The sequence below is a fragment of the Uranotaenia lowii genome, chromosome 2 (genome assembly GCF_029784155.1).
Source record: "Uranotaenia lowii strain MFRU-FL chromosome 2, ASM2978415v1, whole genome shotgun sequence".
NCBI lineage: Eukaryota > Metazoa > Arthropoda > Insecta > Diptera > Culicidae > Uranotaenia > Uranotaenia lowii.
The window spans coordinates 15,364,032-15,387,832 of NC_073692.1; the positions used below are offsets into that span (position 1 = coordinate 15,364,032).

At 42.2% G+C, this 23,801-nt stretch overlaps 1 protein-coding gene across 3 annotated transcripts in view; it reads right to left on the reverse strand.

Annotated features, from left to right (window-relative positions):
• Positions 1-23,801, reverse strand: part of LOC129749898 (zinc finger protein ush) — a 434,632-nt gene that overhangs the window by 241,227 nt on the left and 169,604 nt on the right. Inside the window, exon 1 of one of the 3 annotated variants that reach the window (XM_055745022.1) lies at positions 6,737-7,918. The exons of the other annotated variants lie outside the window; for them this stretch is intronic. Coding sequence (XP_055600997.1) covers positions 6,737-6,773 — 37 coding nt within the window. The 5' untranslated portion in view covers positions 6,774-7,918. Of the gene's footprint in view, positions 1-6,736; positions 7,919-23,801 lie in introns of those variants that run through there. 3 annotated transcript variants of the gene reach the window in all.

Genomic DNA, 23,801 nt, shown 5'->3' on the forward strand with positions numbered 1-23,801 from the left:
AAACGTCATTACAATACCGGTTGTAGCATAGTTATTGGGATCCGCCAAGGTTTCCTTGATTTGGCTCACTTTAATAGAAGATGACCTTTACTAAAGGCATGAGATGCTCATAAAATGAATAGCAAACTGTCTGAATTTGAATGAAACACGCACGACACCGAAAATGTCATGCCAATTTTCTCATAATGTTTAGAATCAAACCAAAGTTTTAGAGTAGTTTTATACATATATTTACTTCAAAAATCAAAAGAAAAGTTATTCGATGGAGTCTTGAGTGTAAAATTGAACGCATTTTCGCTTGATGCCCTCCATTATTTTTTCCAGGAAAAGAGGCCCCCCATCAAAGTCTTTATAGTGTCATCAAGTACCAGTTTCTCAGTTTTTTTTTCCATTTTCCAGTACTGCTCCACCGGGCGCAGCTCCGGACAGTTTGGCGGGTTCATGGCCTTTGGAACAAAATGGACAGAATTGGCCTCATACCACTCCAGAACACTTTTTGAATAGTGGCTGTAGTATGGATGATAAAATAAGATAAATAGTTAAATTCAGAAAAGTTCAGTTCATGAAAAAAAATCTTTGAAAAAAACTGTTTGACAAATTATACAAGCTTAAAATCTTTTGGGTGTATCATCGGTTCAGTACCGTTTACACCGAGCGTCGAAAAGCGAAATCCAAGAGCATAAAAAGGTATAAAAGCAAACGTAGTTTCACCAACAAGCCATTCGTTTACAGACAATGTTAGGAATAACAAGTCTTTCTCTTGAAGCGGTCTAGAAAGTCGTTTCTGGAGGTAAAGTGGAACACTCGGTAAACTCATCACATTTTGTGAAGAGTTTAGTGTGATGGGTTGCCGAGAGTTTTGATATACGAACCAACTAAGAATACGACAGTGGCATGATGCCAAATCTGCCCAAAAAAGCAGAGCTTCGCCGTGCTACTACAAGAACGGCAAAGCCGCTTCTCGAGGCACTCAGATTTGTAGATCTCGCCATTTACTGTGCTGTTTGTCACAAAAGGCTCACTCGAAACGAGATATTTGGAGGAAAACTAAGACATTCCAAATCGAAAATGCTCTTGCCGGTTAAAAACTCTAACCCCGGAATTAGCTTAAAATCGGCTTTTATATACGTTTCGTCGTCCATCACACAGCACCCATATTTTGTCAGCATCTTCTCGTTGAGCTTCCATGCCCAAGTTTTAGCCGTTGATTGTTACCGCTCATCGCGGTTTGGGAAGTTCTGTACCTTGTATGTATGCAGTCCCGCTTTCTTCTTTGCATGCTAGACGTAGCTCTGCGACATGCCGATCTTTTTAGCCAAATCACCGCTTTAGACGTTTGGATTTGCTTCACATTTCCCTCCGTCTTTTTGTTCTCCGGTCCCGATTTTCTTCCGGCTCCTTTGTCGTGGTCCAACGTCAACCGCTTCTGGAATCGCTTCAACACTCTGGAGACGGTTGAATGGTGAATGTTCAACATTTTTCCCAACTGCCGGTGCGACTGGGCAGGAAATTCCAGCTGTTTGGAAAGAAATTGTTCTCTCGACTCGTGTTGGTTCACCTCCATATTCGTTGAATCGAAAAAAAAGACTTTGAGTTTGACAGCATGTAAACAATTCACATCAACGAGAAAGTGTGCGAAATTTGGTTGATTTTTACCTAATGGTAAAAAAACTATGCCCTATTGAATGTGTCGCCATAATTTCGTTTCCATAAACAGAGCCAACTTTTGTGTTATTTTTGGAGAGACCTTCTGCCATTCTTACATCAGAACCTCCTTCAGCTGTTTCCTGTTCTAAATCGGGTTGACATCTGGTGACTGGGAGGATGAGGAAGTGTTGACTTAACGTTGTAGAGAAGTCACTCTTTGATAAGTAAGATACCGCGAATTTTTTGTCTCATAATCTTAAACGAACTGTATTGTATTCACAAAGAGAGTTGGTTTAATATGACTTTATTCTTCAAATGGTGATTACAGAATGAATGTGAAATCAGTTTTCAGTCGAATACCTAACAATCCTGATTGCTATAATTTGACTAAATTCGAATATTGGATTACTATGATTGCACGTGATAACAGCTCCTCCCTTCTAATCTTAGAATAGATTTGATTGAAATCTAGAAGGGATTCTTCGTGTTCGTTGAGGCCGACCGATGGATACAGGAATGAAAACCTCTCAAGGTGAACCCCAACGCAACACCGTCATGGAAGTCTTCGTCTCGCGGTGAGCTCGTAGGGACAGGGTTGTTGATACCTACAGGAACATCATTCTCTGGATCATAGATCGGTTGAGTTCTTACTTCAACAGGAAATTGGGCCATCGGTAGTAAATTCTGGACTGATTGAACCTCGTTTGGTAACCGCACAGGATCTTGAACGTCGCCAAATATTGTATTGACAAAGAGAGTTTGTTGAATATGACTTTATTCTTCAAATGGTGATTACAGAATGAATGTGAAATCTTTTCAGTCGAGTACCGAACAATCCTGATTGCTATGATTTGACCTAATTCGAATATTGGATTACTAGGATTGCACGTGGTAACAAACTGATACTTTTCCTCGCTTGCTTTCAGATGCGTCTTCAAAATATCTAAGTAAACGACTCGATCCATAGTAGATCTAATAAACGTCGGGTTTTCGGGACACCATGCTTGACTGATGGTCGCTAATTTTTTGGTTTCGCTAATTCGGTATTCAGTTATCGCCACACGCTAACTTGTCCATCAGACCCAAAAAATTTAAACTTGCTCTCATCTGTGAAAATCACGTTCTTCCAGAACTTCTCTGGTTTAACCACGTACTTCTGGACATGCTCCAAATGCTTTTTCTTATTTTAGCTGGCTTGCTTCGTGCAACGCATCCTCGATGCCCTTTGCCATGGAGCACATTCCGTATTGTTTGAGGGCTAAACTTGATGTTGGCGTTTTGTGACAAGCTGTCAGCCAACTTAGGAGCACTCACCTTTGGATTTTGTGGGTTTTTTTCGCAGAAGAATGCGATGGTGACGGTCTGTAAGCTTTGGCTTGCATCCTCTTCCAGGAGTTGTTTCCCAACATTTAGTTTTCTTGAAGTTCGGAAGCACATATTGAATAGACGATCGTGGTCGATTCATAACATCTACAATTTCGGAAAAGCTTTTGCCTTCATTTCTCAGATCCACGATCAGTTTGGGAATCTCAACTGGGATTTTACTGTGGAAAACCGCTATTTTTCTAAAAAAAAACATAGAAATCGTATTGTAACTAAAAATAAACATCGAATTTTGTTTGTTTCCCAATTTCTCGGGCATCCCACATTCGCCAGATCACGCTCCACTTGGTCTAACCAACTTGCTCCTCCCTGCTTGTCTCGTTCCTACCGGATTCATTGTGAACACCTGTTTTGCAGGACAGTTGTTCTGGCATTCTCGCAACAGCAGCCAGAGTCTGCACTTGCTGCCAGCCAAGGTTGTCGTCAACTGTACGGATTTTAGCTGCAAGACTACGCCGCCGTGAGCTTCTGGGCCTGCCTCTTCTTCGATGCCCATCTGGATTCCAGTCAAGCGCTTCTCTGCAAATCTCGTTTTCATCTCTTCCCAGCGTGTGCCCAATCCATCTCCATTTACGCTCCCGAATTTCAATTTATAGCGCCTTTTGAAGACACCGGCGATGTAGTTCAGCGTTTGAGATCCAGTTTCGCGGATGATGTTCCGTAGGCAGCGATTCACAAATACTTGCAGTTTTTGTGCCCGTAGAGAACAATCGGTCTTATGAGCGTCGTGTGCAGGTTACACTTCATGCGAGTGCTAAGTCTTCTCGACCGCAGTTGCTTGTGGACTCCATAGTATCCACGACTTCCGCTGATCATTCGCCGCCGGATCTCGCGGCTGGTGTCATTGTCAGCGGTCACTAGTGAGCCGAGTTTGACAAAGTCTTCGACTATCTCCGGCTCGTCGTCATCGATCGTGACCTTGTTATTACTGGGTAAGCGGGCTCGGTAGGTCTCGGATCCGCAGGCCATCATATACTTCGTCTTGGACGAATTAATCATCAAATCAATCCTTCCTGCTTCGCGTTTCAGTTTGCGGTAGATATCCACCACTGTAGGTGATCTGGCGACTATGCCAATGTCGTTGGCAAAGCAGGTAAGTTGACTGGATCTGTTAAAAATTGTGCCTCGCACACTATTGAGCCGATTAAACCTGATAGAGGAAAAATATCCGAACTTGAATTTCGACGTTAAACTGTCATAATTTTAAGTTAATCTTTAGGTACAAAACTCCTTTAACTTTTTATCCAATACATCACGAGTTCTCATCCGTTTGCCATCAAATTTTCAGGGATTGAAGAGTAACTATTAAACTTCATGTTACAATTTTACTCGTATTTTATTTACAGTCCATACGCAAATACCTGCACCTTGGCCTTAACCCCGACCAGAAGATTCTGCACAACCTGTGAATCAACCGTTATTTGCATGGAAACCCATCTTTTCTTGAGTTCCTCTACTGTCATCACTACCTTAGATCGTTTAAGAAGCTGCTGCTTCATAATCGCCAAGGACTCCTCGATGAGGCGGAGCTTCGTAGTGTTGGGAGGGTTGAACATTTTCGGCACGAAATTGACCTTATTGTCCGCATACCACTTCAGCACTTCCTTGGAGTGGTGGCTTTAGGCCAAATCCGGCCAGAAGATTGTTGGTATTTGTGGACCTTCAGGAGAGGAAACAGCCGCTTTTGGAGGCACTCTTTCATGTACACCTGTTCGTTCATCGTGTCCCGGGTCACGAAAGGTGCACACCGCTCTCCGCACGTACAGATTACTTGCCAAACCAGGAGTTTATTCGCAAATTTGGACATCTTCTGAGTGCGGACATGCTCCGGAACGCTGAACTTATCCTTGACCGTGAAAAACAGGTTGCCGGGGATCTGTTTGAAATCGGCCTTCACATATGTTTCGTCCTCCATGATGCAGCATTCAACTTTCGTCAGTATGTTGAGGTACAACTTCCTGGTACGGGTTTTGGTGAGCTTTTTCTACTTCTCGTCGGACCTTTTGTACCTTGAACGTTCGAAGTACAGCCTTAGTTTGGCCTTCTGGAATAAACTTCGGCTTAGGTGCAGCTTTTTAGCCACATCCCGAACGGAGGCGTTCGGGTTTCGGATGAAGGATCCAACTACGCGGTTGTGATTTTTGGTGTTGTACGGAATACTTTTTCATCCACTTCTGGGCTTCCGATAGGTGGCCAATCGTTCATCGAAATACTAAATCACTCGCGACTCCGTGGAATTCGCGATTCCCAACGTTTTAGCGATGGAACGATGCGAGAGATTCTTGTTCTCGTGATGAATGCGCAAGATTATATCACGCACGAGCTGTTTTTTTGACTCCACTTCCGCGAGTTTTGATCACAGGACTTTAAAACTTGCAGGATTTAAACAATGCACTATGAACTAAATCCACCCAAATTTTCATTAAATTCTACCCAACGGTTAAAAAGCTACAGCAATTTCATAGTGTGGCAATTTCATCGTGGACACCCTTATCCTTAACTCCGATTGGAAGGATTGAGAAACAGAAAACCCCGAACGGTCGTCGAGAAGTAAGTCATATCGAGAGAGCAGTACGCACACACCACTACACATATCATAAAACCAACAGCAGCCTTTAGTTTGGTGCTGTTGCCCTAGCCTAGTGTTGGTCGTCGATGGTGCTGCTGTTGCTGTTCTGGTTGTCGTCTTTCCACTCTAAACTAAAGTCCCTCGCTCGGGGGCTCCTCTCTCTCTCGGTTCAGGGTTCACAGTGTGCCGTATTGGCTGCGATACGATAGCAAACAAAACAGCAAATAGCAGCAGCAACAGCAACGACGTCGTCGGCGACGACGACGACGACTACGATATTGCGATTGTTATCGCAGTTGCAGTCGGACGGAACTCCTCCGTTTCCTCCGTCTTCCGACCTTCCAACCACGCCGTGGTACCGGGAGATGTGGGTTCTTGTTGTTGGTTGCTGGTTGAAGCGCGCGTGAAAACAGAACTCGGAATACATCCCACCGCCAGCCACCCCGTATGATATGGATGGTTGATGGTTGATGGAGAAGAAGAGTGAGAAGGGTGGTGCGAGATGGCACATACAAAAAATCCTTATCAGAACGCTTACACACGCTATGCGCTGCGGATCGGTTCTCTAGGATCAGCACCGACCAGCTCAACGTGGCTGGCAATGTGGGACCAGGAAGATGATTGTGGAGTGGAAAGCGGGGGTGTCGATGGTGTGGTGGGTTATTAATGGAAAAGCTGGTCCGAAGCGCGCGATCCCAAAAGCCAGCGACGGGGACGAACGACGGGACTTGAGTTAAAATACAATTAAAGTCATAAAAATAATAGATTGCACAGAGTGGAGTTTGGGGTGGACGGATAAAACTTCGTTCCAAATTTTGATACACTGGTTTTTCGTTGCTTATCGGAAGCATAAATCGTAAGCGAACGAATTGTTGGGAGGGATCACAATCGGAGGAGAAAAAAAAACAAGAAACGGTAAAACATCAATAATGCGATCAAACTACTATTAAACAAATGGGGGTCCTTTTAATTTTTTTTTATATACGATTGTAGCGACAGTAAAAAAAGGGGGTAAAACGCTTATGATATGCAAAATTAAACTATAACAATAATATAGTGCAGTCAGGTATTAAAAACCACGGCTGACGAATATCAAAAATAAATAAATATACCTAAAATGGCAAAACAATAACCTACCCATTATGGTTGTTTCGACGCTCATCTCAACGGTCATAACGATTGTTGTTGCTGTGATTGTTTTTATATTTGGTTTTGGGCAGCAGTTCCAATTTGTTTTGTGGGGGGTGAAAATAAATTCAGCAGCCTCTCAGAACGACAATTGTTTCGATCATTCTGAAAAACGCGCTACGCTCGCGCTTATCCGCAAGAACAACCCCCTTTGCGCACCACACACTAACCACTAACAATAACAGAAACACCGAAAAAAACGACACAAATCAAAACAACAAATATGGCGCAGCCTACTACTGCTAGGCTTCTGACCAAGGCGGACACCCGCAACTTCTGCACTGACTTATGGATGGGACTTCTGTTTCGGGGGGGTTGTGTGTTTCGGTATTTATTTTCGCCTACTGCGTGTTTCACTGTTATTTTGCAGTCGGCCGAATTGATAACAACAGCACTAACGAATGTGACAAACCCCTGGAATCTCGGAACTTTCGGGTGGTTTGGGCGGTCGGTGAAATTGGCTCTCGTTATTTTGACGTTTATGTTTTTATGATGGCGCGCGCGTTCTCAGCCCCAAAACATGTCCCGTTTTTTTTTTCGCTGCCGGTGAAGGTGCCGAATTTGTCTCTTTTATTTGCTGATAGGACTACCCAACGCAAGTCTCGACGCGGACCAGGACCACTCACGGTACCACCGTTTTCCGTCGTGCGTTTTCGCGTTTATGAGTCATTTATGACGAGATATGGCAAAAAATCACATAAAATGTGTATTTTTATTTATCGAAAACTCGCGTGCAAAGGCGCTCGTATTCGGTCTGGTTTCGGCGTTTTGGACGCGCTTGGACTGCGCTTTTGACACCAGTTTGTTTTATTCGTTATTTTTTTAAAACTTCAAGCCGTTTTTTAAACCTTGTGGAAAAAGATTGTGTACACTCGGCGTGATGTGTAGTTAAAAACTCATCGCCACAAACGGACTTCGCGCCGAGACATGAGACGACGACGGAGATCCAAACAGTTAGATTGTGATGGAAATGCTGATTTTGTTTTTGCGCTCGCTCTGCTCTTCACCATTCACTGCCAAACGACGAAAACGTCGTCGGTTCGGTTAGGTCCGCAACTTTTCGGCGTCTATCAGACTGTTTTATCGCTTTCTGCTGGGGTAACAACTTTGTTCGCAATTTTCTCGCTTTTATCGCCAGAAAAATATTCAACTTTAATATTTATTACAAACATGAATAAAATTACCCAGCATGGTTGCACACACTAAACGACGAGAACAAAGGAGGCGGCGACGATGGTAGTGACCCCGAAAACAAAAAAAAAAACCGACGAGCACTACAAATGTTGAATAAACTTTCGTTTGACAGGTCGTTGTTGCACGTGCAAGCTCAAAGCCGAAGACACTGGACATAAATTGCAACACTTTTTTTCGCACTGTGCACTGCTGCTGCTGCTGCGATTTCATGTGCATTGACAAACACCAGCACCGTACCAATACGTCGTCACGCTCACCAACACACAGATGCTATCTAGAAGAAGCCCAAACAGGAGAGAGGGAATGAGAGAGAGTGTGTGTGACGAACCTTCAGTTCAAAACAGAACCGAGGAAAAACACCTTCAAGGGGAAAATTGCACTGTTGCGATAAAAGTTTGACATTTCCGTTGGATTGTTATCGTTTCGGGCTGATCGTTTTAGATCGATTGCGGCCCGTCAATCAACGCGCTTATCGCACGCTCAGCCAAACCGTACACAACCCACACCAGGGGGAGGTTGATGATGATGGTCACTATCGGCACGGCCTACTTTAGCCAATTCTCGTTAGGTTTATTGAGCGCTTTCGTTCTAGGTCCACTAGATCGACCCACTAATCAACACAGCACCCGATAAACAATAACAAGCGCGTTCGTTTCAAACTTTACCAATGAATCACGTTCATGGATACACAACATAGTACATCACTTTTTCAAACCGAAAGCGCGCACACCGCGCCGGGGAATACCTTGTTTATGTGTGCTGCACACACCGAGAGCGACTAAAAACTAAACCTACGCGAGGGTTTTCACTTTTTTACAAGCCCTGCTTTTGCTTCGAAACTTCGAACCAACCAACAACCACACGGAACACAAACGCCATGCTGCCGGAATCGCTCTCGCGTAGCCACCATTCTCAGTCTCTTGCGATTTCTCTCGCCTAGAGAGAGTCAAGAAATCGAAGCAGAAGAGAACAAATCCAGACAACACACCAAACAGGCAGAACAGAAGGTTCGAAGAAGGCAACAAGAGAAACCAGCAACAAACAACCTAACTAGCAGAACAATCCTCGACGCAACTGCTGCTGCTGATGCTTCTTTTGGGAACGCAAATCACAGCAGAAGACCGAGTCAAAGGAGAGACACTAATGACTACGACTACGATGTCGCCAGTTCTGTTGCTTGCTTACAGTTGATGATGATTCAAGTAGGTACCTAGAAGGACCGCGCGCCACCCTCAACTCTAGGCAAGCGAAACCTAGAGTGTGTGTGCGAGCAGAAGAGGTAAAAGCTGAATTCCGTGCCACAGAGCTTATCGCGAATGGATCGCGCGAGATAACCATTTCAGAACACTTTAAAAAGCTTGCTTGCAGCAAAGGCAAGAGCAACTATTCGGTTTGTTCAGTTTCCTTCGCTCCGGGCTGTGGCAGAGGGACGCAGTTTTGCCTTAATCTGCTTTGATTCAAGAGACTGAGTACGTCGGGGACATTCTAATCTTTAGCTCTGGAGAACTGACTGACTATGGGAGACCCGGTCTGAAAATTTAGAAATTGCCTGTCGCCTTGGTGGTCCATGGCACGTGACTTTCCGGGATATTCGCGACACCCTCTTTAGAGTTGAACTTAGAATAGTTGCGACGGAAAAGAGAAGGGAGACACCGGTCAAAAGTTAATCGCTGTTACTGCGGATGGATGAGCTACACACATGTGATTTCGCGTTCGTCAGACTCCGACCGAGGAGGGTGACGCACCGGGAAAGTGTGAAATCCCTTTTCGATGACACAGTTTTTTTTTAAACTACTACCAAATTCCCACTGTTGAAGGCAAATCATGAGAACTGTGCGACAGGAACGTGACTTTTGCAGCCTAAAGTGCGGACTAAAAGAGGGTGCAAAAACGCGAGGGTCGAATCAGCTGCTAATCAGATTTCTATTAGGCTTTTCGTTAACTATACGCCAATCCCAGTTCTCTCAACTGGATGTAGTTACTTGGGTATCAAAGATTCTCACACAGATTTCCCGTCACGTCTCGGTTTACAAATCACCAACGATCATTGAGTTATCGCGTATATCTGAACCTTCGAGCTGTGTGTGGTGCGCGAAATTTTCAGGCTGAATCTGAGCAGCAGCAACTCGGTGCTAAGATCGCAAGAGAAGTTCATAAAGATAGCGCGGGTTCCGAGAGAGGTTGATCCCAATCTCGCGTGCGATTGTGTTTTGATTTGCGGCCCAAAAATCGCCCCGAAGTCTACTAACGACACGTTACGAATGTTGATTGTCGATTTGAGCATAGAAAAATGCTTAAAATTGGGTAGCATACGAGAAAAGTCGATTTGATGAGAGCATAAAAGTGGGAGAGCAAGGTTTTGCTTATCACTTTCTTATAAGAGAAATATATGTGAAAACCCTTCATTGGGTCTAAATCTGAAATCTACATCTGAATTCTAAAATCTGAATCTGAAATCTGAATCTGAAATCCGAATCTGACATCTGAATCTGAAATCTGAATCTGAAATCTGAAATCTGAATCTGAAATCTGAATCTGAAATCTGAATCTGAAATCTGAATCTGAAATCTGAATCTGAAATCTGAATCTGAAATCTGAATCTGAAATCTGAATCTGAAATCTGAATCTGAAATCTGAATCTGATATCTGAATCTGAAATCTGAATCTGAAATCTGAATCTGAAATCTGAATCTGAAATCTGAATCTGAAATCTGAATCTGAAATCTGAATCTGAAATCTGAAATCTGAATCTGAAATCTGAATCTGAAATCTGAATCTGAAATCTGAATCTGAAATCTGAATCTGAAATCTGAATCTGAAATCTGAATCTGAAATCTGAATCTGAAATCTGAAATCTGAAATCTGAAATCTGAAATCTGAATCTGAAATCTGAATCTGAAATCTGAATCTGAAATCTGAATCTGAATCTGAATCTGAATCTGAAATTTGAGATCTGAATCTGAATCTGAAATCTGAGATCTGAATCCGAAATCTGAATCTGAAATCTGAATTTAGAATTTTGAAATGTGAATCTGAAATCTGAATCGGAAATCTGAATCTGAAATCTGAATCCGAAATCTAAATCTGAAATCTGAATCCGAAATCTGAATCTGAATCTCAAATTTTTTACTGAAATCTGAATCTGAAATCTAAATCTGAAATCTGAGTGAAATCTGAATCTAAATCTGAAATCTGAATCTGAAATCTGAATCTGAAATCTGAATCTGAAATCTGAATCTGAAATCTGAATCTGAAATCTGAAATCTGAACCTGAATCTGAATCTTAAATTTGAGATCTGAATCTGAAATCTGAGATCTGAATCCGAAATCTGAATCTGAAATCTGAATTCAGAATTCTGAAATGTGAATCTGAAATCTGAATCGGAAATCTGAATCTGAAATCTGAATCCGAAATCTTAATCTGAAATCTGAATCTGAAATCTGAATCCGAAATCGAAATCTGAATCTGAAATCTGAATCTGGATCTCAAATTTTTTACTGAAGTCTGAATAAGAAATCTAAATCTGAAATCTGAATCTGAAATCTAAATCTGAAATCTGAATCTCAAATTTTTAACTGAAATCTGAATCTGAAATCTCTATCTTAAATCTAAATCTGAAATCTGAATCTGAAATCTGAATTTGAAATCTGAATCTTGAATCTGAAATCTGAATCTGAAATCAGAATCTGAAATTTTAATCTGAATCTAAAATCTGAAATTTGAATCTGAAATCTCAATCTTAAATCCGAATCTGATATCTGAATCTGAAATATGATTCTTAAATCTGAAATCTGAATCTGAAATCTGAAATCTGAAATCTGGATCTGAAATCGGAATCTGAAATCTTATTATTATTTATCTACTTCTCTATTCTTTTTCTCAATTTACTCTGTACCCGTTTCACTTACTCTCTTCTTTTTTTGCTGATCTTTTATCTCTTCCTTATTATTTTCACCTATGACTTTGCTTTATTTTTTAGTGTTTGTTCTTTTTTTTTCACTTCGTTATTCCGATTTACAAACTCTCTTGTCTTTGTTTTCTTCGTAAATTTTTTTCCGCTTCAGTTATTTTCCAATTAATATTTTCTCTTTTTTCTTTATTTTTTTTCTTATTTCTTCTTCTTTTTTCTCTTTCTTTGCCTATTTCTTCCGGCCATATTTCCATTCAGTTGCACTTTCATTCTTCTTCACTTCTAGTTTTCACTTGTCTGTTCACTTTCTTGCCGTTTTTCTAACTCACATGTCTTTTTTCTTTTTTCCTTTTCTACTAATTTTTCATAGATCATTTGTTTCTATATTCTTTTTTTCTGTTCGCTCTTAACTCGATTCAAATACTCTCTTGTTTTTTTTTTGCTGCTCTTTTCTCTTTGAGTTATCCTTTAAGTCTCTGTTTTTCTATGATTTTTAACGCGTTTCTTATGTATTTTTTAATTTTTTCTCTCTAATCCTTATTCTGAATTAATCTCTTATCGTTTCACAATATTTGGTTTTCGCATATCTTTTTTCATCTTCTTTTTTACTTTTCTTTTCTTTTATTTCGTCTACTCTGCTACTGCTCTGTCTACTGCTTCTTCTCCCGTTTCTGTTAATCTGTTGTCTTTTGTTTTTTTTCAATGTTTTACAACCCTCAATTCTCTCTTTCTTTTTCCTCTTTTATTATGTTTTTTTTTCACATCGTTATTTTTAGATCTTCTCATCTCGATGATCATTCAAATTGCATTTTGCAATCAATCCTTATTGAGCTCCATATAAAATTTTTGATTCAAATACTTTATTATTATTTTTCGAGTCTTTCATCGTATCTTACTAGTGAATCTTTCATCGAATTGTCCATGCGCAATCTATTTGGATTCGAGTCTTTCATCGGATTACACTTGCAAAATATATTTGAATTCGAGCCTTTCATCGAACCATGCTAGTGATTTCCATTTTTGAAGTCTTCCGTCGAAAAAGAAATCTTTCATCGGAGAATCGGTTGAGTAGTTGAGTCTTCCATCGACAATACAGTTTTCCGAGTATTTAGTCGAAAAATAGGCTTCTGAGTCTATCGTCAGAAATCGAAAGTTAACCACTTTTTTCATCTCGAACCCAGAAACACTACAAGTAACGACACTACCTCCACTGGATATTTCAAAATGGAAACACTTCACAAATACCTTTAGTTAGCACTATAACCGATATTTTGATTCATTTCACAATTTTCACCTTTATTTTTCATAAACCTACTCTCTACGCCATTGTCGTGCTGGGAATCGAGCTCCCGAGTTATTATCTTATTTCACTCACAATTCTTCCGACGCACAACCTTTCTCGGAAAATTCGTTAAATGAATGACCTTTTTTTTTTTCAAATTACACGCTTATCTCCTTTCACAAACTAGTCAGATAAAATTGGATCTTGAGCTTATACTCGATTTCAGGACTTAATCATTTTAGGCTCTTCCACTTGTCTTGTCATGAGCTTATAATCGTATTCAGGATTTTGTCACTGTGGATTCTTTGACTGGCCATGAGCTTTAACCTAAGTTCAGGATGTCGTCATTTTGGTTTCTTTAACTGGCCATGCGCTTCAACACGGGTTCAAGAATGTTTAACTATTGATTTTCAACTGGCCATGAGCCAATAAGTGAGCTCAGGATTTTGTAGTTTTGGGTTCTCCATCTGGCCATACTCAGGTTTGTCATTATGGTTTCTTCAACTGGCCATGGGCTTGTAGGATGTTGCTTATTTAGTTTCTTCAGCTGGCCATGTTAATCGGGTTCGGGATTTTGTCATTATGGTTTTCAAGTTTTGGTACGACCTCATACTCGGGCTCAGGATTATTTCACTATTTTTTAATGGCCTTCACCTTAAACCCGGATTCATTCAGAGTTTTGTCATTTTAGTTTCTCAACTGGCCAGAAACTCGGGATACTCGGGTTCAGGAATTTGTCACTTTGTTTTATTTGAACGGCCATCACTATGGATTTTTAACAGGCCTAAACTGCCGTTGGAAGCATAATTGTCACATGTTACAAAAAGGCAAAGCGAGAAAAACGCGATCAAAGTTTCACAAAAACACTTTGCTGTTATCGCACAGTTTCGCAATTTTTTTTACTTCAATGCCGTAGATCTCTAAAGTATACTCCCATCATATGAGCCTCGATCAAATTTTTCGAAAATGAACTGTTTTTTCAATGAAAATCCTTGTGTGACATTTATGCCGCGAAATTCTATGAATAGTCGAAAAATGGACGCATATTTGTCACACTACGAGCATTTTCTCAGTAGTTGTTTGGTTTGGGATTTCGTGTGTGGCTCTTGTGTTTTATTCGTGAATGGAAGCTTAAATTGAAAAAATCAGGTCTGAATCGAATTATTTGAAAGCGTACATTATTTGGTGACAAACATGAAGTGTTTAACGGATTCGACCAATAAAACGGCCCGTGGAGCAATTTGCGGCAGCTCACTCACTTTACAGGAAACAACATTTCTTCAACTAACTGTCAGCTGCGCGCTGAAAATGTCGCAACCGCGAGAGAAGTGATACCAGAAAAGGGCAATCAATCCGTTTGAAATAAATACGGTCCTGGGACAAGTTCCGGATGAAGTAACTCTGGCGGAATAGTTCGTAAACATTAAAAAACAGACCTCCGGTATTTTGTGAGGTGCGCCAAAATCAAAAACTCAAAACAAAACCAAAAAAGAAATGGTCTGCTGAAACCACCGACAATCACATATGGCCATCCTGGACAATTGTGAATTACAGTTCCACGGCACCGGAAGAGTAATAATTTGACTAATGTTGTGAAGCGGGTTACGTTTGCATGCATTCTTCCAAGCGCCAGCAACGAACCCGAAGCAGTTTGCAGAGTTTTTCTTGCACATGCTGGGATGTCGCGAAAACAGTGACTTTTCCCCCTCTTTATACCTCTGTGATCCCCTCCAGATTATCGAGGACACGTATGCCAAGTTTGGTGAAAATCTATTTAGACGTTCCGAAGTTATAATACGTTCATTTATTGAGTGTGACAAATATGCGTCCAATCATTTCAGTGTGACAGTTATGCGTCCATTTGTCCCAGTGTGACAAATTGACTTTGAATTTTTCTTGAAATTTCTAGAACAAACTTTATGTTTCGACAAAGAATTTCAATAATACGTATCAAATTATGATGATTGGCATCAAAAAGTCAAAAACGTCGAAATGTCACATGTGACAATTATGCGTCCAACGGCAGTAAAGCTTATGCTCGGATTCAGAAGTTTGTTACTTAAGTTTCTTTATCTGATCAATTAGGCCATTTCCGTTGCTTCTGCCTAGTTTGAAAATCACTCTGCTTTTTCAATAATGTACTGTTTCTTAAAAGTATATTCTTCATAATGATTTTATGCCGTATTTAATCTTGTTCCTGAAAAAAAAATCTTGTAATTACTCAAATATACCGATGAGAGATGTTAATACTAAACAGTGCATGTGATTGATTAACCACTTAATATTTGTATTATGATTCTTAGATTGCAGTACAACAAACTCGCTTCAGCCATATTGGTTGCTTAAACTTTTTTCGATACTCCAGATTTCTGATTTTTTAACATACAATGTATAAAAAATAGTAAAAATTCTGGAGAATTGTTCTGAGACCATATTCAAAACCAACCCTACGAAACGAAGACATTTACATAAATAACCAGCTAAATTGCTCGCTAAATAACAGCTTTGAGTAAGGAGGCTGATTACTCGCCGACAGATGCGAAGCGCTCACAACAACTTTGGGGCTTGCAACCGGGAAAATGAAAAAAAAGGGGGGAACGACGCGGACGACGACGACGACGCGACGGTTAAAACCGAATCTCCACTCAACAATCAGCAAACGACGAAACGGCAGTGTGCGATGGTTTTGATCCGAAAGGTCCGATAAGAAATCACATTAGACCGGGGCGGTGTGGGGTCGGTAACTCATTGCTAGAAGGGGGGTTGTCCAGCAGCTTATATGTAAACTACAACACAACACAACAATATATCATAGCTTAATCAACTTTAATGACACCCCAAACAATAGGGGGAGATGTGTAGGTTATGTGGTGGGATTTATCGGGTGGAAATCGGTCCAACAAAAGAGATTCGGTCGATCGATTGGGATCGAACCAAATTCTCACCACAGAAAATTGTTTCAAAAGTGACAGTTGGGTTCTGGGTGTACTAGCTGTGTCTAGCAGCACCAAGAGTCGTTATATTAGCCATAGGCTTACTCATGATTGCTTGTTGTATTATTTTATTACAGATTGTGGATGGATTGGATTGGCTTGGATGGATGGATTTGCCTTTTATCGGCAGGGATCTTTAGAGTTTGGCTGCGGTCGTCGGTCAGTCGCGTGTTTTAACGTTTGCTGAGAGAGTATAATGAGAGCGCGGGAGCAAGCTAATCAACATTGTCGTCATCGGATCGGATCTCCCACAATAATGAGGGATATGTTGATGAGAGGATTCGACAATGCGATGAGCGACTGAGAGCGAATGGCGACCGTAAAACAAAACCGAGAAGGAGAGATCGCCGGAAAGCAAGTGGAACGACGAGAAGCTGAAATACACAAAAACCGAAGGACGGTATCTATCGGGGAGATCTGGTGATGGTGGAAAAGAAGCGGAAGGAGAACAGGAGGTAAGCCGACGACGAGAAGGCTGAAAATGATCTCCAAGTGTTGATAAGATTTTATTTATTGATAAAATTTTTATACCCGGGTACAACAGCACAGTGCCTGAGTGAGTGAGGCACAGCACACAGCAAATTCAGAGTGTAGATACAGCAGAGAGGAGGCAAAACGACGAACCATTGAAAGGCTGGCTGGCTGACTGGCTTGTTCTGTTCAGTCAGAGTCAGGGTATATGTACACACAGGCGTATGTAGTGTAGAGGCACTGATGTTTGCCATTGATAAGCCCAGCCGGTCTCCGTCGGGGAGATTCACGCTGGTATTGGTAAAATAACAACAACAAGAGCACATGCATCACTCGGCCACCAGGCCAACTCAGTCGGGACAGGCCTGCTGAAGGCAAGAATGAAACCATTGTGGGGAATCAGAGATGCCAGATATCATCGACGGATACCCGGGATACCAGGACCGGCCTAACTAAGACTAAGATCCAAGGCTCAACTGAAATGTTTTCAAGGAAATTAAATCTCAACCACCGGGTTTGTTGACAACGAGGTTGAGTTACTGTCTGTTTCAAAAAAGTTTTTTTTTTAAAGAAACATTTTTTAAACAAAGCATTCAAATCGTTTTTTTATTATGTTGGATATCGATACATTTTTATTTTTGAAATGTAAATAATCAGCTGGTTTTGTTCCGTTTTTCATATTTATGTCATTAGTTACTCTGATTTGTGTTGTGAGCCTACTTGGTTGAATAATTCTACTGAATCAAAGCAATCGAAAGGTTTCCTTTAATTCAACCACGTTAAAAGAAAAGTTCAGGTACCGGTATTTCGATAGCAACTTACTGTCTTATTCAGTAAGCGTTTTAGGTATCTGAACTTTTCTTTTACCGTGGTTGAATTAAAGGAAATTTTCCGATTGCTTTGATTCAGTCATTTATATCTTTTTGTATAATAAGCTCTGAATCATCCCTATTTCAATTTAAGATTTAATCAGCCGCAAAGGATTTTACACGACAATAAGAAAGGCTTTTCCTAACGCCATTTACGTTCAGTATGAATGGCAGGAAAAATAAACTACATCTTTCGCCTTCACACTCGGGTTTCTTGCACAAAGATGGTTCACAACATTTGTCGTTCAAATACTCAGAGTGTACGCAGGTTCTCCACGAGCAACATCCACATCTCGTGCCCGTAGAGGACAATCGGCTTTTTTTTTAGTTGGTAATCACAGGTGGTAAATCCCGGTTTACGGATTGTATTCCAAGGCACGGAAAGCCACCGCGTTCTCCCAGTTTGCTACTCTGGGTCCATGGGTACAATGGGAAGAATCATGATATACTCCGTGTAAACTCCACCGGGGGCTGCAAACCTGGTTCCCACTTCGAACTGTTTAACACACTATTCTTCAATAGTGGGAATTCTATTTGCGCTAGTGCGTTCCAAGGCAATACCAAAACCTCTCATCCTCACGACTCGACGTCCGAACTCTCCTCTAGCGACTTGAGAACCGACATCTCCTCACAATGACTCGAGATTCCCACACAAACCTCTCCTCTTCGTGACTCGAGGCCTGACCTCTCCTCAAAAAACTCGAGATTCGACCCCTCCTCGCATCGACTCGAGGTTGACCTCTACTCCACTTGACTCAAGGCCCGATCTCTTCCCTAGTGACTCGAGATCTGACCTCTCCTCGTAATGACTCGAGGTGACCACTTGTACCCCTCCTCTTGTTGATTATATGCCTGATCCCGAACCCTTATCATAAAGACTCGGGCTTGACCACACAAACCTACCCTCCTGAAGATTCGAGGCCTGACCTCTCTTCTAACGACCTGAAGCGTCATCTTACTTCGACTCGAATGGCTCACCCGGCGTCGAGAGCCACTCTACCGGTGGGCATTCCTCGATCGTCGAATTACCCTTCTCCAACGATTTCCACTGCGAGGAAGGTCAAGTCATATCCCCGCAGCTTCGGTCGTTGGGAACCACCCTACTCGGATCCTCCCCGAAGGTTCTACGCACCCACGACATCCGCTACGCAGAAGATGTTGCCTTATCTTTATAGCTTCAAACCGTGGGGTCGGACGCACACTTCTCGACAGTCTCCCGTCGGTTAGGTCAGTCTACTCAGACTTTTGACTGGTCCTCTTCAACCCTAGGATTTTCTGTCCGCGGCTTTTTCTGCCCGTCGTTTGCCAGATCGAAAGCAGCTTATCCTGGACGGCACACATTCGGGACTTTGAACACTACGACTCGGATGTTTCCCGACAGTGACGACATCCTACACCGACTCGAGAGGCTCGCCCGGCATCGAGACCGGCATCTACCCATGGGTATCCCCCGATAGTGGTTAACCCTCTTCCTGAGAAGTCCGCTAAGAGGAAGGTAGCCTTATTCCCGAAGTTGGGATATTCACATGCGTTAGCGGCGCACCCATGACCTCCGCCACGCAGAAGATGATGCCTTATCTTTGTAGCTTCGATCAAGGGATCGGACGCACAATACTCAGATGCTCCCCGTCGATGGAGTCTTCCTACACCTTTCGCGGACTGCCGTTGACTCCAGCTCCTCTACAGGGCTGTCATGATCCGAGTGAACCCATCGCTGACCGCATGCCAAGTGTTGGAATCCGCACACATCCCCTGCACTACGTTGTGAGCTGTCGTGTCGGGCCCGCAGGCGGCAAGTATGTTGGTGCGTACCGCTGCAAACCTCGGACAGGCAACATGTTCGGGTGTTTCTTCTACGCCCCACAATCTGGGTAATATGGCGAAGCCAAATCGGTAGTGGTACTCCATGAAGCATCCATCACCAGTCAGGGATTGCGTCATATGGAAGTCCACTTCAGCGTGTCTTCTTCCGATGAAGCTCCCGATGTGCGGGATCAGACGATGGGTTCACCTTCCTCTCGCTGAGCTGTCCCACAGCTGCTGCCAGTTGGACATCGAGTTCTCATTGGCGAGATCTCGTACGTTGGGCGTGTCTTTGATGTCGTAGCAATCGACATCCTCCTCTAGCAAAACCGAGATGGGCATGACGCCCGCCACTACACAGGCGGCTTCGGACGACATGGTCCGGTATCCGCTGATAACCCGCAGGTTCATCAGCCGCTGAATGCTGCTTAGTCTCTGCAGGTTACTTTGTCTACCCAGGGCCTGCCTCCAAGCCACTGCTCCTTACCGTAAGATTGACGTGGTCACGCTTGCCAGTATCCTTTTACTACTGCAGATTGCCGAGGAGTTCGACATCATCCGTGTGAGTGCGGCCGTGTCCATTGCCGCTCTCTTACACACGTAGTCGACACGACTCGTAAAGCTGAGTCTGTCGTCTATCATCACCCCTAGGTAATTTATTGCACGTTTGGACACAATGTCTACAATGGTACCTGTTTGAGGTGAGCTCAGGTTGGTGATCAGCACTATCTCGGTTTTGTAGTGGGCTAGACGCAGGCACTTGGAGTGCATCCAGCTTTTCACTGCCTGGATAGCTACTGTGGTAAGTAGCTGTACCTCCGCTGTTGAGGAGCCTCTCGCCAAGAGGACTACATCATCCGCAAATCCTACGAGTTCAGCTCCCGATGGGAGACTCATTCGTAGGAGTTCGTCGTAAGTGATGTTCCACAGAACCGGGTCGAGTATTGACCCCTGTGGAACACCCGCCGAAACCTCTTGTGTTTGCAAACCCTCGCCGGTCATATACTGCAGTTGGCGGTTGTGGAAGTAACTTTCCACAAGCCTATACAGATATGCCGGGATCCTCATTTGGATGAGCGACGAAGCAATCGCTGTCCAAAGCGGAGCCCTCTCCTTTTTGTTAGCCTAGCTCTGTCCGCTACCTCAATGACTGAGCGAATGGCATCTACGATGCTGCGTCCTTTACGGAAACCAAACGGTTTCTCCTAGAGTCCGCCCTCACTTTCAGTGTACCTCTGAAGTCGGTTCTCAATCACCCTCTCCAGGACCTTACCCGGCCAGCGGGTAACATCGTGCTGTGGGAACAGCGCGTTGATGGCCCTGCGGAGGGCCGATCTAGCACTTGTGAAGAGTGGCCTTAACTCCACTGTCCCTTCTTGGGTCCTGAGGACAATTGGTCTAATGAGGGTCATGTATGTACGATACACTTCGTGCGAGGGCTAAGTCTTCTCGACCGCAGTTTCTTATGCAGTCCATAGTAGGCACGACTTCCGCTGATCATTCGCCGCTGGATCTCACGGCTGGTGTCACTGTCTGCGGTCACCAGTGATTCGCCGTCGATCGTGGCTACTCACTAGCTGATCACGCGCTTTTGCATTTCTACCCTCACAATAAAAGTCGTTCATAGTTCTTGTGTGTTGCCGCAGCTCTGGTAGACCGTGAAGCTCTGTCAGCATAGCTCCTGCAGCGCTACGATATCGAAATTGCGGCTCTTCAATTTGTTGGAGGGCACGTGGGTAATGCCCATGAAATTTAGAGATCGGCAGTTCCGAGTTTCCAATCGCTGGTCCCTTTTCGTCGCGTGGGTCTGTGCCGATTTCCATCCGAATTTTTTTTTCATTTTTCGTTGCTAGATGATTTCAAAATAGTCGATGATTCCTTTGAATTCAGCCACAGTAATTGAAAAACCCTAATACTAGATTTCACTAGCTACCTGCTAGCATCCTCAGTGGGTTATCGGCTGAAAAAAGTGTATCATTTCCCTTCTTTAAATTGTTCAAGGTAGGTAGCTCTGAATTATTTGTAGGTTCAATTTCAAGTGAAGTTTTCGTTATGTTATAATTTTTTGTACTGATACCTTTCAATATTTTTTTTCTATCTAATGGTTTATGATTTCGCATTTTAAAGAAAAATTAATCCAAGAACAATCGAAATCTGAGTTCATAGATATTATTTTTTATAACTTTAAAAACATCCAGCTCATAATGCATAACAATTTTCATTCCTGTGAATTTGTAAAACGTACAATTTATGTAGTGTTATCCAATTTCCAATTATTGTTTTTCTTTTTTCCAGGATTTTTATCCTAGCATATGATTCATCCTATACCTATCCGATTTTCAATTGAAATAAAGATATTGATTTAGAATGTAAGTATCATACCAAATGTTTGAAATTTTTACCAAAATATATAAGGATAAGTAAAAAAAAACATATTTTAAACTGGATATTTATGAACGAAATGTTGTTTTTGCGTTTAGGCAGGATTGTGGAAAACTTTCATAAAACACCATAAATTCCATCGAAAAACCAAAAAAAAAAATTAAAATTTAATTTTAAAATATAATACCGTATAGCACTGGCAACACTGTTTGTAACTCTCATTTCAATCCAAATCGAAGGCAGGCAAGCAATTGGTCTGGGTAGGAAGCGTAGAACGACCACAAGGCATTCTGGAATAGAGAAATATTTCTACTACTGACGGGAACAGACAATGAACTTGCACCGAAAGTTGCAATAAAATATGTAGTTCATAGTGGGAGATGATTTCTGGACTCCGTTGTTGAACTTGAATGCCATTGAGAAAAATTTGTTCTGCCCGCTGAGGACGGATACGTTACCTGTTAAACGATAAAAGAGGCGATTCGTCGTCGTCGTGCTGAGCTGAGATTGCTGCTGCACACATTATTGGGTTGGGGAAGATGTCTCGTTGTCGTCGATCGCGCTCCCCAGATAACAACGATTCCGTGGAAAAACCGTCAACACAACCGATATATGGGGATCGCTCTCTTGGGATGTTTTTTTTTTTCGCGAATCGCTGTCAGGCTTATTCCTAATAATAAAATAATCGAAGGTCTCAGGAGAGGATGACAAAAAGTTCATAATTTCAAAATTAATGAAGACTTTTAATTAATGAAGAAGTTTTAACAAATGCACGACAAAACAAAACTGTCTAACTTTCACCTTTACATGGTAACATAGAATGGTTAATATGTTTCTCCCTCGCTCGAGTAGTTAATGTGTTTTTTATCGTTCGCTGAACCGCTGTAAAATATAATAATATCGTTATCAGTTTTCATCAATCGACCATCCTCGACAACGTTACCCGAAAGAGGTGGCTAGAGGAAGTTGGGAGCCGGATTTCGAAAAGATAAGCACACTAGCACAACAGCGCTTAATGTGAGTATTCTTCCGGTTTTTCATTCACGGTGGTCCCTCTCTGGGGGTGTTGCGGGTTATTCAGAGGTGTTATCTTAGATTCTTATATAAAATATTTTTCACGTTGAATCTTTAGCTCTATTCGGAGTTTCGCTTACTGGATTGCTCGCCAAAATGAAGCCCCCTATTGGCAACACACCCACACACGTTCCATAAATTGTTGATCGACCCAGTCCGATAAGCGCCCATAGTGGAATGGTACGGTTCCAGCGATAACGTAAAAGCTTTCCATCTTCTCTATCCCCACATGCCAGGGGGAATGAGAAAAAACAACACGATTCCCATATAACATCGGCTATCGGTTGATATACAGAGAAATAGAGAGATCCTATCGGTCGCCGGCTTCCACCCACCAACCCACATCTCGATTCTATGGACGATGGAAATTCGCTCTTGTCGATCCGGCAGAAGCTACATAGCTAGGACGGGGAGTCCGGAACCATCGAATGGATGTTATCAGGATAGATTCCAGACAACAACGACGGACGTACACACATGGGATGACGAAATCCAGTAGACCCCCACGACTGGACAGCGTGGGTGGATTCTTTTCAAGTTTTTTCGTCCGATATCTTTCCGATTTTTTGGTTATGTTCGAGTTGATGAACTAACAACGATATACTTTTAAATAAAATTGAATTCTCCTATCAAATTTTTAATTTATGACATCACTTCTATTAAATTAACAATTGAAATTAAATTTCTTTAAAAACTTACCTAAGAATTTTACAGAAATTAATTTCACAAACTCCACATTTTGCGTCCATTTTCACTCAGGGGGGTGACATCCCTATTCTTTGTCATTGATTTTGACAACCATCAAAATGACGGGCCCACGATTTTGTGGGCCCATAACAAACCTGACATTTTGCTGTCAAGGAACCGGACTGATGTCAAATCTTAGAGAATTAAAAATGATTTGCACACTAACACAACAATCATTCTGGTCCCTCATTGGTTGAAATTTCGACTTTTTCAACTATGTACTGTTTTGAGAGGAAAACACCATAAACGTTTCTCCCGATGGATAGAAAAAAAAGAAAAAGATTCTTG